Below are 14509 nucleotides of genomic sequence, written 5' to 3' on the forward strand. Positions count from 1 at the left end.
TTTTTTATTACAACACATACAAAAGGGTTGTGTTTTAGGTTTGTCTTTACGAGTCATTATCCCTTTGCAAAACTTAAGGTAACTTTATCTTGTATTTGTTTAAAAAGTTTGGGTCAGAAGCATCCTTCTCTGTGATCCACTGACTCATAGACGGTGTTTTTGCTGACAGCTGATTTTCTGCAGCTTCACATTGTTTTTACTAAAAAATGCCCATTGCTAGCCTAAAACCTAGGGGAAAACTTTCATAAACAGGCTTTCTGTGTTTTTAAGCCTGGGTTGTTTCTGCGAACTTACATGTTATTGAAACACCTATGCCTAAGGGGCTAAATGAAGGTTATGGGTCTTCAGGTAGGCTTGTCTTTTCAAGTGTTTTATTCCTTTACAAGCTTTTCACCTCTGTTTGTTAAAAAGTGGGGAATGAAACAAACTTCTCTCTGATCCACTGGTTTACAAAATAAGGGGTATATAAACAGTCTGTTACTAAAAACCTGGGGTTTTAAGCCCAGGATGCTTCTGCCTGCTCTTTTTTTTATTACAACACATACAAAAGGGACGTGGTTTAGGTTTGTCTTTTTAAGTCATTATCCCTTTGCAAAACGTAATGTAACTTTAACTTGTGTTTGTTAAAAAGTTTGGGTCAGAAGCAGCCTTCTTATCTCTGATCCACTAACTCACAGAGGCTGCTTTGCTAACAGGCACTTTGCTTCTTTGTCTTTCTAATCCACTGGTTTACAAAATCAGGGGTTTCTAAACTGTTTGTTACTAAAAACCTGGGGTGCTTCTGCCTGCTCTTTTCTATTGAAACACTTATGTCAAGGGGGGTAAATAAAGAAATGTGTCTTCATTTAGGCATGTCTTTTCAAGTGTTTATTCCCTTAAAAGCCTTTCACCTCTCTTTGTTAAAAATTGAGGAGAGAAGCAACTTTCTTCTTTTCTCTAATCCACTGCTTTACAAAATAAGGGGACTATAAACCGTCTGTTACTAAAAACCTGGGGCTTTAAACCTAGGGTGCTTCTGCATAATTTTTATTACAACACATATAAAAGCGATGTGTTTTAGGTTTTTCAGTCATTATCCCTTTACAAAACTCAATGTAATTTTAACTTGTGTTTGTTAAAAAGTTTGAAAAAGAAGCAGCCTTCTTATCTCTGATCCACTGACTCACAGAGACTGCTTTGCTAACAGGCGCTTTGCTGAACCTTCACATTGTTTTTACTAAAACATAACCCATTAGTTTAAAACCTAGGGAAAAACTTTTAAAAATTGCTTGTTACTAAAAGCTTATGGTTTTAACTTTCATAAAAATCCCTCTGCCTGCTCTTTTTCATTGAAACACGTATGCCAAGGGAGTTAAATAAAGAAATGTGTCTTCAGGCTGCTTGGTTTTCACTAAAAACCTTGGGGGAAACTTTTTTTAGTAAGGGTTTTGTGGGTTTGGGTCTGGGGTGCTTCTGCCTGCTCTTTTTTTATTACAACACATACAAAAGGGTTGTGTTTTAGCTTTGTCTTTTCGAGTCACTATCCCGTTGCAAAACTTAAGGTAACTTTAGCCTGTGTTTGTTAAAAAGCAGGTAAAGAAGCAAACTCCTTTTCTCTGATCCACTGACTCACAGAGGCTGCTTTGCTAACAGGAGCTTTGCTGCAGCTTCACATAGTTTTTACTAAAAAAATAACCCGTTAGTTTAAAACCTAGGGGAAAAGCTTTAAAAAATGGTGTGTTACTAAAAGCTTATGGATTTAACTTTTATTAAAATAACCCTGTAAAAGGGCTACATGGTGGAAAAATGCTGGGGGGTCTGTTTCTTTAGATAAGAATAAAACAGTTAAAAGGAAGGGAGGAGAGAGAAAAGTGGCAAGGGGTGGGGGGAAGAAGGGGGTTGGCTCTTGTTTAAAATCTTGGGACTCTAGGATTGGTTCAGGAAAATGAATTCTATGACTCTGTTGTAAAACCACCTCTGATTGGGCCGATCCAAAGGCAGCGATAACAAGTCTGAGAGGGTCTGAACCAGAAAAGTTGCCTCATTCTACAGAAAGACTGCAAAGGTAAAAATTCTCTCTCTCTCTCTCTCTCTCTCTTTGACTCAACTGTGTGCTGTCTATCTTTGCCCTTTGCAAAGGGGGCTCTTTTTTTTTTAATCTACACTGGTATTGAATAGTTTCAATGCTTTTTTATTCACTTTTTTACCCTGTGCTTACCAAACAGGTCCTGCCTTTGTAAATTCTCTTTTTAAACTTAGTTTTTAATCATTTTAAATGCTTTTTTCTTAGTACCCCTTTATAGTTTTTGGCCGTGTGCTTACAAAACAGGTTTTGCTTTAGTAAATTACCCTTTTAAACCTAGTTTTTAATGTTTTTAATGCTTTTTTCTTAACCTATATTGGTTTCAATAGTTTCAATGCCTTATTATTTACTCTTTTTACCCTGGGCTCCCAAACAGGTTTTGCGTTTCCCTTTTTCAACCTAGTTTTCAATATTATTTAACTTTTTTCTTAAACTAGCCCTTCAAAAACAAATATTTCCTTTTTTTAAAGTTCTATCTTTCTGTTCTTTCATAACCAGCCTCTTTTCTTCAATAACTTACCTCTCTTCTTTCAAATTTCCTTTTTTTCCTCTAAACCTTACTCAAACTTTCTTTTTTCCTCTTAACACTCTCTCACAGTCTTTTTTCAACCTTTTTCTCTCCATGTACCCAAGCACAAACATACACAACACTTCCCCTAGTCAAACACATACACACACACATTTTTTCAAAACGGCTGAGGGCGCCACACTTTCGTGCCAACGGAAACAGGAGGTGGGAAGGCGGGACATAAGCCCTAAAAGGGGTATGGAAATCTGTCAAAACTACATGGTGATGAATATTATCGAGTCTATTACTACTAACCTGTGATAGTGTTTAAAACTTTAAAAGGGATTAATTCTTTCTTTTCTTCTGGAAACATAAAGGTTGGTTTATATCTTAATACCTAAATTGGTAATAGTCTGTACTTGTTGTTGATAAGCAGTAAACTTACCTATGAAAAGGAAGATGCAACCTTAATATCCTTACAATACTAAATTCACTCATTTACCAATTAGATAAAATTAATACAACGGGGATATGAATAAACTGTACTCAATTGAGTAATACCTCTGGTATAGATGAAGCTATGAGACCACTAACAGGGCCTTCTTGTAGAACTGGACATTTCACAGGGTTCTGTGAATCCTAATCCTTTTTCATGACTATTGCTTGTACCTTTACTTTAATATATTTATTAATAACTTTTCCACTATCCAATGACTTAATTTGGATACAAGCTTCATATTCTCCTTTATTTTCATTATTTAGGTTACATATGACCAATGCTCCATTTTTCTACTGAGCTTTGACATTTGGTTTTGTTTTTCCATAATCCGTATGGGATTCCATTCCTTTTTGGTGAAGATTTACCTTCCCTTGTAATATGATTTATATCCTCCCACCTGGATTCCTTAATTAAGGGAGGGTTTTTTTTTCCAATTTACAAAATACATTTGCTCATTTGCTTTTATGTTATATTTAAGAACAAGTTTCTTACCTGCATGCAGGGGTGTAATCAGGAAGGCCAAAACACAACAGGAGTTGCAGCTAGCAAGGGATGTGAAGGGTAATAAGAAGGGTTTCTATAGGTACGTTAGCAACAGAGAAAAAGGTCAGGGAACACTTGGGCCCCTTTATGAATGGGGGAGGCAAAATAGTGACAGACAATGTGGGAAAAGCTAATGTACTCAATGCTTTTTTTTGCCTTGGTCTTCACAGACCAGGGGAGCTCCCAGACTGCTACTCTGGGCAGCACAGTATGGGGAGGAGGTGAGCAACCCTCAATGGTGAAAGAACTGGTTAAGGACTATTTAGAAAAGCTGGACATGCACAAGTCCATGGGGCCAGATCTAATGCATCCGAGGATGCTGAGGGAGTTGGCTGATGTGACTGCAGAGCCATTGGCCATTTTCTTTGAAAATCTGTGGCGATTGGGGGAGGTCCTGGATGATTGGAAAAAAGTGCCCATCTTTAAAAAAGGGAAGAAGGAGAAGAAGGAGAACCCAGGGAACTACAGCATCACCTCAGTCCCTGGAAAAATCATGGATCAGGTCCTCAAGGAATCCATTTTGAAGCAGTTGGAAGAGAGGAAGGTGATCAGGAACAGTCAATATGGATTCACCAAGGGCAAGTCATGCCTGACCAACCTGATTGCCTTCTATGATGAGATAACTGGCTCTGTGAATATGGGGAAAGCAGTGGATGTGATATATCTTGACTTTAGCAAAGCTTTTGATACAGTCTCCCACAATATTCTTGCCAGTAAGTTAAAAAGGTATGGGCTCGATGAATGCACTATAAGATGTTTAGAAAGACAGTTAGATTATCAGGCTCATTGGGTAGTGATCAATGGCCTGATGTCTAGTTGGCAGCTAATATCAAGTAGAGTGCCAAAGAGGTTGGTCCTGGGGCTGGTTTTGTTTGACATTATTAATGGTCTGGATGATGGGATAGATTGCACCCTCAGCAAGTTTGCGGATGACACTAAGCTGGGGGGAGAGGTAGATACACTGGAGGGTAGGGATAGGGTCCAGAGTGACCTAGACAAACTGGAAGATTGAGCCAAAAGAAATCTGATGAGATTCAACAAGAACAAGTCCAGAGTCCTGCACTTAGGATGGAAGAATCCCAGGCATTGCTACATGCTGGGGACCGAGTGCCTAAGCGGCAGTTCTGCAGACAAGAACCTGGGGATTACAGTGGATGAGAAGCTGGATTAAGTTAGCAGTGTGCCCTTGTTACCAAGCAGGTTAATGGCATATTGGGCTGCATTAATTGGAGCATTGCCAGCAGATCGAAGGAAGTGATTATTCCCCTCTGTTCGGCACTGGTGAGGCCACATCTGGAGCATTTTATCCAGTTTTGGTCCCCCCACTACAGAAATGATGTGAACAAATTGGAGAGAGTCCAGCAGAGGGCAACAAAAATGATCAGAGGGCTGAGGCACGTGACTTATGAGGAGAGGCAGAGGCAACTGGGCTTAGATGAGTGAGGGGGAACTTGATAGCAGCCTTCAGCTACCTGAAGGAGGGTTTCAAAGAGGATGGAGTTCAGCTGTTCTCAGTGGTGGCAGCAGATGACAGAACAAGGAGCAATGATCTCGAGTTGCAGTGGGGGAGGCAGGGCCGGCGCTTCCAATTAGGTGACCTAGGCAATCACCTAAGGCGCCAGGATTATTGGGGGGCAGCATTTTGCCGGGGGGGTAGCAGGCGGCTCCGGTTGATCTTCCGTAGGCGTTCCTGCGGACGGTCCGCTGGTCCTGCGGCTCTGGTGGACCTTCCGCAGGCATGCCTGCGGCAGCTCCACCAGAGCCATGGGACCAGCGGACCCTCTGCAGGAACGCCTGTGGCAGGTCCACCGGAGCTGCGGGACCAGCGCACAGGGCGGCGAAATGGCCGTGCGACTAGGGCGCCAAAAACACTGACGCCAGTCCTGGGGAAAGGTTTAGGCTGGATATTAGGAAACACTATTTCACTAGGAGGGTGGCGAAGCGCTGGAATGGGTTACCTAGGGAGGTGGTGGAATCTCTGTTCTAAGAGGTTTTTAGGGCCTGATTTGACAAAGCCCTGGCTGGGATGATTTAGTTGGTGTTGGTCCTTCTTTGAGCAGGGGGTTGGACTAGATGACCTCCTGAGGTCTCTTCCAACCCTAATATATGATACTATTACCCTTTTAACCTTTTGATAAAATTTGTTATGAGTGATTGGAAGAAATATTTGACCAATTTTTTTTTTTTAATAATGCACGTATCTTCCTTTAAGATTTTTTTTTGGTGTGTGTGCGGGGGAACTTTCAGTAGAATATCTTTGCACAATACAAATTTTCACTTATCCTTCAATACTAGATGTAATCCCAGTCTGTACAAACCTGATGTATGACTCTGCTCCATATGTATTTTCAAAGTTGTACTATTATTCCATGTTGAAAACAGTGTTTTATCCCATGACTTAGTTATAAATTGTACTTGTGCTGGTTGATAATTCCATTCAAAGAAAATTTCAGTTGAAGAGCGTTCATCTTTCAATCCTTCATGTGATTGTATTTGTTCTTGTGCCCAGATCACTGTTATCTTTGCATCCTGAGACTCAATTGGCAAGTTTGAGTTCAGTTCCAACATAAAATCCTGATTTGTCTTGACTATTCTTGTTTCTTGTTGTACTGGAACTGTCTGTTCGGTTTGAAGTGCAGTGTTAAGGCAGTAATACAGTATCATTGTTGTTAAGTCATGCATTTTTCTTTCTTTTCCCAATCTCTCTGATCCTTTACTTCCTCTTTCGTTGTTAACATCTCTGGTTCCTCTGCCTGTGGAAAAATATTTCTTTTCTGGCACAGCTTTAATTCTATTAACATGATAGAATTTATTTACATTTTTTTTGTTTCTGATTCTGTATACAGAGGCCCTGAATCTATTCATAATATAGTGTTTCCAAGTTCATTGGTTACATAAATTGTGTTCTGGTATAGCGTATGACCACCTGATCTCCAATTTTCCAAGCATTCTCTCTTTGACCTTTATTAAAATAACCTTTTACCTTCCGTTTGGATTTTCCCAATTTAACAGCTACCTGCAAGAGAACCTGAATCAAATGTTTTTGTAAGGCTTGCAGATAAGTTTCCAGTTTGACTCCCTCTATCTATGTGCCACTGGCATGCCACAGAAGATGCTTTGGAATTCACATGGTTTGCTCAGTCATAACCTCAAAGGGTATATGATCTCTGGAGGCAGCAAGAGTTTCCCTGAATGCCATTAAAATGAGTGGAATCAGAGTATTTCAATTGCATCCGCTACCATCTACCAGTTTCTGGGCATTAGTTTGATGGTGCAATTTGTTCTCTCTAGCATCCCTAATGATTGAGGTCTGTATGGAATGTACAATTTTTGTTGCATTCCCAACTTCTGTAAACATCTTTGGAACACTTGGCCAGTAAAATGTGTTCCTCTGTCTGATTCTACCCTAGCGGAGAGTTTCCAGTGAGAAAAGTCGATGAGATAAGCTCTTACAGCTGCTCGGTGCTGCTGTTCGTGGAGCTCCAGTGTCAGCTGCACAAGCAGAGAGCAGCCTACTAAGTCAGCAGACCTTGATGTGACTAATTAACAGAGACCACAGGCTCGGTTTGGTAGCAAAGGTTTATTGTCGACGAAGTACGGTCCTAGTGCCCTTGCTTCACGGTTACAAGTACCTGAACACATGTATGCCCACGCCAATGGTACCAGTTCGGTTTTGTAGCCTCATAGGCTTTAAGGCCAGAGGGGACCATCGTGATCATCTCTGACTTTCTGCATATCACAGGCTACAGAACGTCACCCATTCACTCCTGTACCAGACCCCTAACCTCTGGCTGAGTTACTGAAGTCCTCAAATCATGAATTAAAGACTTCAAGTTACAGGGAATCCACCATTTACACTCTTTTAAACCTGCAAGTGACCCATGCCCCAGTCAATGCACCAGTATGCTGCCCCCTTGGCTGACCAAAGATGCCCCACCTATGACTTCCTTTTTTCTACCCTTGATACAAACAAGTTACGTGTTCCATGCCAGATGTGGCTAGTTACCAACCCTCCACCTTGTACCAGTGAGTTCAAACAAACATCCCCATCCATTGTCCTGTCATCCCATCCTTATTTTATGAAGGGTGGGTGCATTCCTGTACCATCTCTGAAAGAGGGGTCTATGTATGTAGTTACTTGAGAACTCTGGGCGTTCCTGTACCATACACCTCAGTCAGGAACAGGCTTACGTGGTTAGCCAATACCTGGTGTGTTGCTATTCTGCCAAGGCCAGGCCTACTCTGGTTCACAGCCTCTGGTTCACACTGCTAGTTATGCCTATGGATCCAGCAAGGACTACCCCTGTCTTTCCAAGCTCCCTTTGTACATGAGTTTTTCTGTTTCCTGCATCATTTTTCTCCTTTTCTGCACACAGGACCCAGGTGTAGCTGCCACATTGATTTCGATAATAGCATGAACATATTCACCATCCCATTCTCTATGTCTGTCCAGGACCAGGTTTGCTTTGTCCCTGTAACTGCCTATTGGGCTGCCTGCAGAGATGCCTGGGCTCCCATCCTGCACTATATGGGTGGTGTAAGGAGCAGGAGCAGTGGATTGCCAGAAAACAATTTCTATTTCTCGAATATGAGGACCCTCCCTCTCCTTGGTTAGACAGGGCTTCCTTTTGCAGAAAGCCCGATGACTAGAGATTTTCACATCCTGCCACTGTCGTTTATAGACCCTGCTCCACAGACAAAGTGTGCGCTGCACCTCAGCTAGCAAGAAGCACACACTGCTGGTGCTGGTCCTGAAGGTTTGGCTGGGGCCTGGGAGGGCAGTGAGTTGGCTCTGCCCAGAGAGGGGCTGGTGGTGCTCTGCAGGAGCTGCTGCTGAACGATCCCTCATTGCTGCAAGATGATTAACGTTGGAGAGCTGATTGCGCCCATGGGTGCAGGCCGGTGTGTGGGCATCCAGATAACCAACAACACCAGAGATGTGACCCTCGAGTACCCCAGGTGAGCAGGTTCCCATAGCCCCATCCATGTGGCTTCCCAAGTCAGCCTGCAGCTGGTATCTATACAGATGTGCCAGGGTGTGGGGTATGTGTCTGCTACTGAATATCTGTCTGTCTATCCGTCCCCATACACCCCATCTATCTATCTATCTATCTATCTATCTATCTATCTATCTATCTATCTATCTATCTATCTATCTATCTATACCTCCTCTCTCTCCCCTACATATTGGATGAGTGATATACGTTCCTTTGGGTCACCACAAATCCTGCTGCCCTCTGGGCTGAATTTGCTGTTTCTAGCCCTGCAGAGGCACAAGATCGTAATGGACCTTCCAGTCAGGACATTTTATGTAATGTGTCCAGGACTAGGATTAGGGGAGTTTAGAGGGAAATCACACTTTTGTGTGGGCGGGAGGGGATTTGAGAGGAAACGGCTGCTGGAAACCTCTTGGGAGGTCGGAAAGTCTGAATAAGTCCCAGGGAGATGGACTGGGGGCAGGTGACATGGCGATAGGCCTATGATGTAATATAAAGGTGTTCAGTGTATTTATTTCACATTGATAACCACCTCCACATAGATGTATGTATGTGTCTGTCATGTACACTCACATGTATACACTCACACATAGTCACACAAACATGTACACTCTTGTACACGTGTACTCACACACTCATACACAGCCGTATGATGTGTGTGTCTGTCTGTGCATGGCTCTGAACCCTTTAGTTAATAACATAATGTGCAGGACTATGTAACGCTTTCAGCGTTGCCAGATTTCTACTGCATTAAAAGTCCAAAGTCATTTAAACACTAGCCCCAAAGTAGCCCAATATATTTATTGAAACAAAGGGTTTTTTTAATTAACCCATTGGTCTGTACATCAAATAACACAGAAAGCTTCTGTTAGATACCCAGTACAGATCTGATTAAAAAAAAGTCTACAAGCCCCAGCTGGATTTCATCCACATTAGCAACAAAACTGTGTGATAACAAACAAATTCAAAATCAAAACCCCGAGGGGAATTTTGACAGGAAGGTCACTCCACCAACCAGCCCCCACCTCAACCATATTAAATTCCCCTTGACAGATCATTACACACCCAGCCCAGATGAGACCCCCTACAAAACTGTGACAGTCAGTGACTCCCATGCCCAGCTCTGTCATGTTCAGCCCCAGAGGATCAGCTCTGGCTTCTTCCCCTGCCTTAGATCCAGCCTGGCTGCTGCTATCTCCCAGGCTGGAGGGCTCCACCCTTGCCCAATCCTGGAGCCTGCAGGAAGCTGTTGGGCTCCAGCACCTCAGTCCAGGCTCTGTAGCAGGCACTCCCACCCGGCAGGCTGCAGCTGTGTGAGCAGGGAGCAGGGCAGAGAGGGAGGCAGAACCCAGGTCAGGTCACAGAGTGGGGGCCAGCCCTGCCTGCTTACCTTATCTCCACTACCTTGTGCCTTGGTCATGCAGGAAAGACACCTCTGCCCTGGGGGTTGGCTGAGGTGGGGTTGTGCTCTCTTGTCCAGCTACCTGTGTGTCCTCCCTGCAGAAGAGCGGCTGGGCTGTGACCCACCCCAGCCCCTAGGGTCAGGATTCCCCTGCTGCTGGGATGGAATTATTAATTATTGTTCGGGATGTTGTGTAATGAGGAACCCCATGGTGTTTTCCTCTAGGACTTACTGTTTCAGTGGCCGGGCCATGATAGAGCCTGTGTCCCACATCCCCCCTGGCTCTTCGGGGAGCAGCGTGTTTGTGAAAACAAGCTACACAGCCCGTGGGAGTGTCGGGGTGCTGAGCTACGAGTCCGACATCTTCACCCTGGCCATCATGTTCTCCAACCCCTTCGACCGTGTACTCTACAGCTCTGAGTTTGCCATCCAGATCTTCACTGGCAGGAAGCACTTCCACAGCATGGAGCACCTCTACAACTATATGTACAGCAACGGCCCTCCCTATATATGCAAGTCCTACCAGAAAGTGAAGCTCGAGGTCACGGATGGCCAACTGGAGGTGATCAATGAGGAGATCCAGGTGAAGGCCAACATGTCCAGCAAAGATAAGTCCGTTATTCAAGTGCAGATTGAGCAAAAAGATCCCTGTCCGCCCTACACTGCCAAGCCAGCTGACCCAAGCCCACGGAAATGCCCCAATGTGCCAGACAAGGGGGCTGCTGGTGGGAAATAGTGACTCTCTTTCTCCTAGCTTGAGTAGACAGCGATGTGCTAGGTTGGCTCGAGTTAGTCACTAAAAATGGCCAGAGTGGTGTGGGTGGTGGGAGGAGCTAGTCACCCAAGTGTACTCTCACCTGACCTCCTGACCCCCATGCCACAGTGTCCATACTGCTATTTTTAGTGACTAGGGCATGTCTTTCTACCCAAGCTGGGCAGTATCCAGGCATCCAGGGTTTTGTCATCATTTTATAAAAAAACTGTTGTTTCTTACTTATTTTTTAACCTCAGAAATAACAGATGTTGGCATATGAAGACCTGAAGTTTAAGCATTTATCATGGTGATAAAACTCCCAGAAAGCTTTGCAAAAAGTAATGCTAAAAAAGATAACATAGAATTATTAGCAAATAAGAGCTAAACTTCTTGTAACTGGAAATATGTTTAAGAGCATGGCCTTGTGGTATAGCTGTATAAGGTTGTTTTTAATTGCATGTGTGCTTGCTAGGTAAAATAGAATTGGCTAAGCAACTTAAATAAAAGTTATCCGAAAGAAAGGGATAAGTCAATAAGATCATAACATAAGAATGGCCATACTGGATCTGCCCAATGGTCCATCTAGCCCAGTGCAAGATGCTTCAGAGGGAATGAACAGAACAGGGCAGTTTTGAGTGATTCATCCCCTGTTGTCCAGTCCCAGCTTTTGGCAGTCAGAGGTTTAGGGATACCCGGAGCATGGGGTTGTGTCCCGGACCATCTTGACTAGTAGGTATGATGGGTTCCCCCCAGGGTGCAACCTGGAACTGGGGTACCACTGAGCCTGCCTGATCCACCAGCCTGGGCTCCCTTACACTGTTCTGCTGAGACAGGCCCCCAAGTCCCTTCCAGCACACACACAAGTAGGGACACACCCAGCTGCAGCAATACACAGACACTGAGATCAGCTCTGCATGGGAAGGCTTAAGCTAAGGAACTGCCCAGCACTCAGGCGAACACTCCCCTCTGGAGGGTAAACCCAAAATTATACTGTCTTGCGCTGCACAGGGAACTGTACAGCGTAAGCTCATGAAATTCATCCCCTTCTTCAATGTGCAGAGGAATATACACAGCTTTCTGCTTCTGGTTATGATTTCCACACACTGGCTTTAGACAAAACAAAATACGTTTATTGACAACAAAAGATAGATTTGAAGTGATTATAAGGGATAGCAAACAGATCAAAGCAGATTACATAGCAAATACACAAAAACACAGTCTAAGCTTAATAAACTAAAAAGATGGGATATAAGTAGCAAACCAACTTCAGGACCAGACTTCAAAGAGAAACTGCTGAGCTTCAGTTCATCTGCAAATTTGACACCATCAGCTCAGGATTAAACAAAGACTGTGAATGGCTTGCCAATTACAGAACCAGTTTCTCCTCCCTTGGTTTTCACACCCCAACTGCTAGAACAGGGCCTCATCCTCCCTGATTGAACTACCTCATTTTCTCTAGCTTGCCTGCATATATATACCTGCCCCTGGAAATTTCCACTACATGCATCTGACAAAGGGGGTATTCACCCACGAAAGCTCATGCTCCAAAATGTCTGTTAGTCTATAAGGTGTCACAGGACTCTTTGCTGCTTTTACTTCCCTGTTTGCTTTCTCTGAACCATTCATGGTTTTATAGACCTCTTTGATACTCCAGCGGCAGTCTGTACCCTGTATTCACACCTTTCACACTGTTGTAATAATCTTTGTACAAAATTTGAAAACTCATAACTCACTGGTCAATATTTTCCTCATGGGTGAATATGATGTTGCGGGAGGCTATCCCCAGCCCCTCCCCCTCTGTCCGAGGCCCCACCCTTCTGCCACCCTCCTTTGCTGGAGTCTGGAGCACACCCCCCCAGCCCTCTCATGCACCCCCAGTTCCAGGTAGGCGGCCTGGCTGGAGCATCCCCAGCCCCAGTGCAGGGCAGGTGATGCGACTAGAGCACTCCCAGCCCTGGAGCCCTGGGCAGACACCATGGTCCCAGCACCGGGAGGATGGGCGGCATGGTGTGGTATGGCCTTAGCCCAGGGGGTCTTGTGTGCACTGCAGACCCCAGCCTGCCATGGAAGGGAACAGCAGGCAGGAGGGAGCTTGGGAGTGGAGCATGGGTGGGGCCATGCCAGGCTGTTTAGGGAGTCACAGCCTTCCCCTGCCTATGATACCTGCCACCCATGATTGTCCTGATAAAATGTGAGTAGCAACATTGTATGTAAAGTTATAAGATTCCATTGCGTGATGTTAATAAGAAATATTCCAAGTCTAGGGAGCAGCCAAAAAATTCTACATCTTAGAAATAAATAGCTTGGCATTTCCATCCACACAGTCTTTTTGTCTCCTGAACCTCAGCTGGAGATGCTTCAAAGAAGAGAAAGGACAATAAGAAGGAAGGGCAGATGGCCCAGATCATTCTTCCTTTTCTCTCTGCCCACAGCACCCAGGACACCTGGAGAACAAAGGGAGCAGCATTTGACCAAGGGAGGGATCTTGACTGAAAGTTCAGTCAGTAGAACTGCTGGAACATGTGGTGAGAGTGCTTGCTTTGAATTCATTCGAGTTTGTTAAGTTAGGCATTAGTTGCATTTTCCTTTTATTTTTCTTGTAACCAATTCTGACTTGTGTCTCATTACTTGTGTTCACTTAAAGGCTATCCTTTCGCAGCTAATAAACTTGTTTTATTGTTTAATCTAAACCAGCGTGTTTGCATTGAAGGGTTTGGGGAAACTCCATTTGGGATAACAGGATTTATGCATATCATTTTCTATTAATAAATGCCGGACTTTCTATGAGCATGTATTGTCCAGGAGAGTGCGCGGCAGTACAAGACGCACATACCTGGGAAAAGTTTGGGACTGGGAGTTTCCTTGTGTCCCTGCGCAGTGTAATTCGTGAGTGGTTGGCTGCAGCACTCACACAATAGCAGTGTAAAAGGCTACTGTAGGTTAGAGAGGTGAGGAGACACAGCAGTTCATCAGTCCAGATTGTATCCTAGGTATGTCACAATCCCCCCCCCCCATTGTCTCTTTTTATCCTGGGTATATCCTCCGTTGTCTCTTTTCCTCTCACTGAAGCTGTTCCATATCCCTAATCATTTTTGTTGCCCTTTCCCATTTCCAACTTATGTTTTCTGTGATGGGACGGCCACCTCTGCCCGCAGTATTCAAGCTGTGGGTGTACCATGGATTTATAGAGCGGCAATGTGATATTTTCTATCTTATTATCTATCCCTTTGTAATGATTCCCAACATTTTGTTACCATTTTTGATTGCAGCTGCACACTAAGCGGATGCTTTCAGAGAATTATCCAGGAGGACTCTAAGATCTCTTTTTTGAATGGTAACAGCTAATTTAGACCCCACATTTTTTTTTGTATATGTGGGATTATGCTTTCCAGTGTGCATTACTTTTCACTTATCAACACTGAATTATGTTTGCCTAGTCACTCAGTTTTGTGAGATTCCTTTGCAACTCTTTGCAGTCCGCTTTGGATTTAGAACAACAGGGTTGAAAGGGACCTCAGGAGGTCATCTAGTCCAATCCCCTGCTCAAAGCAGGACCAATCCCCAGACAGATTTTTGCCCCAGATCCCTAAATGGTCCCCTCAAGGATTGAGCTCACAACCCTGGGTTTAGGAGGCCAATGCTCAAACCACTGAGCTATCCCTCCCAAGATTTAATTATCTTGAATAATTTAGTATCAACTGCAAACTTTACCAACTCACTTTCACCCCTTTGCCTAGATCAGGG

General features: G+C 44.0%; 2 protein-coding genes across 3 annotated transcripts in view; one reads left to right on the forward strand and one right to left on the reverse strand.

The window, feature by feature from the left end:
* Positions 1 to 14509, reverse strand: part of LOC115641316 — a 627798-nt gene that overhangs the window by 452951 nt on the left and 160338 nt on the right.
* Positions 1910 to 13455, forward strand: LOC115641405 (bryoporin-like). 2 transcript variants are annotated; one of them, XM_030544537.1, is made up of 4 exons: positions 1910 to 2044; positions 8295 to 8571; positions 10237 to 10594; positions 13113 to 13455. In XM_030544537.1, the coding sequence occupies exons 2-4, from the start codon at positions 8471 to 8473 to the stop codon at positions 13326 to 13328; spliced, it is 675 nt and encodes a 224-aa protein (XP_030400397.1). In that variant the 5' UTR covers positions 1910 to 2044; positions 8295 to 8470; the 3' UTR covers positions 13329 to 13455. The 2 variants fall into 2 exon arrangements, with proteins under 2 accessions (XP_030400397.1, XP_030400398.1); XM_030544538.1 differs by lacking the exon at positions 13113 to 13455 and having other exon boundaries at positions 1939 to 2044; positions 10237 to 11223.

Source organism: Gopherus evgoodei, unplaced genomic scaffold (genome assembly GCF_007399415.2).
Source record: "Gopherus evgoodei ecotype Sinaloan lineage unplaced genomic scaffold, rGopEvg1_v1.p scaffold_34_arrow_ctg1, whole genome shotgun sequence".
NCBI lineage: Eukaryota > Metazoa > Chordata > Testudines > Testudinidae > Gopherus > Gopherus evgoodei.

Coding starts and splice junctions, on each gene's coding strand:
- LOC115641405 (XM_030544537.1), top strand. CDS start 8,471: ATGATTAACGTTGGAGAGCTGATTGCGCCCATGGGTGCAGGCCGGTGT. Junction 8,572..10,236: donor GTGACCCTCGAGTACCCCAG/GTGAGCAGGTTC, acceptor GTTTTCCTCTAG/GACTTACTGTTTCAGTGGCC. Junction 10,595..13,112: donor TGATCAATGAGGAGATCCAG/GTGAAGGCCAAC, acceptor CCTGAACCTCAG/CTGGAGATGCTTCAAAGAAG.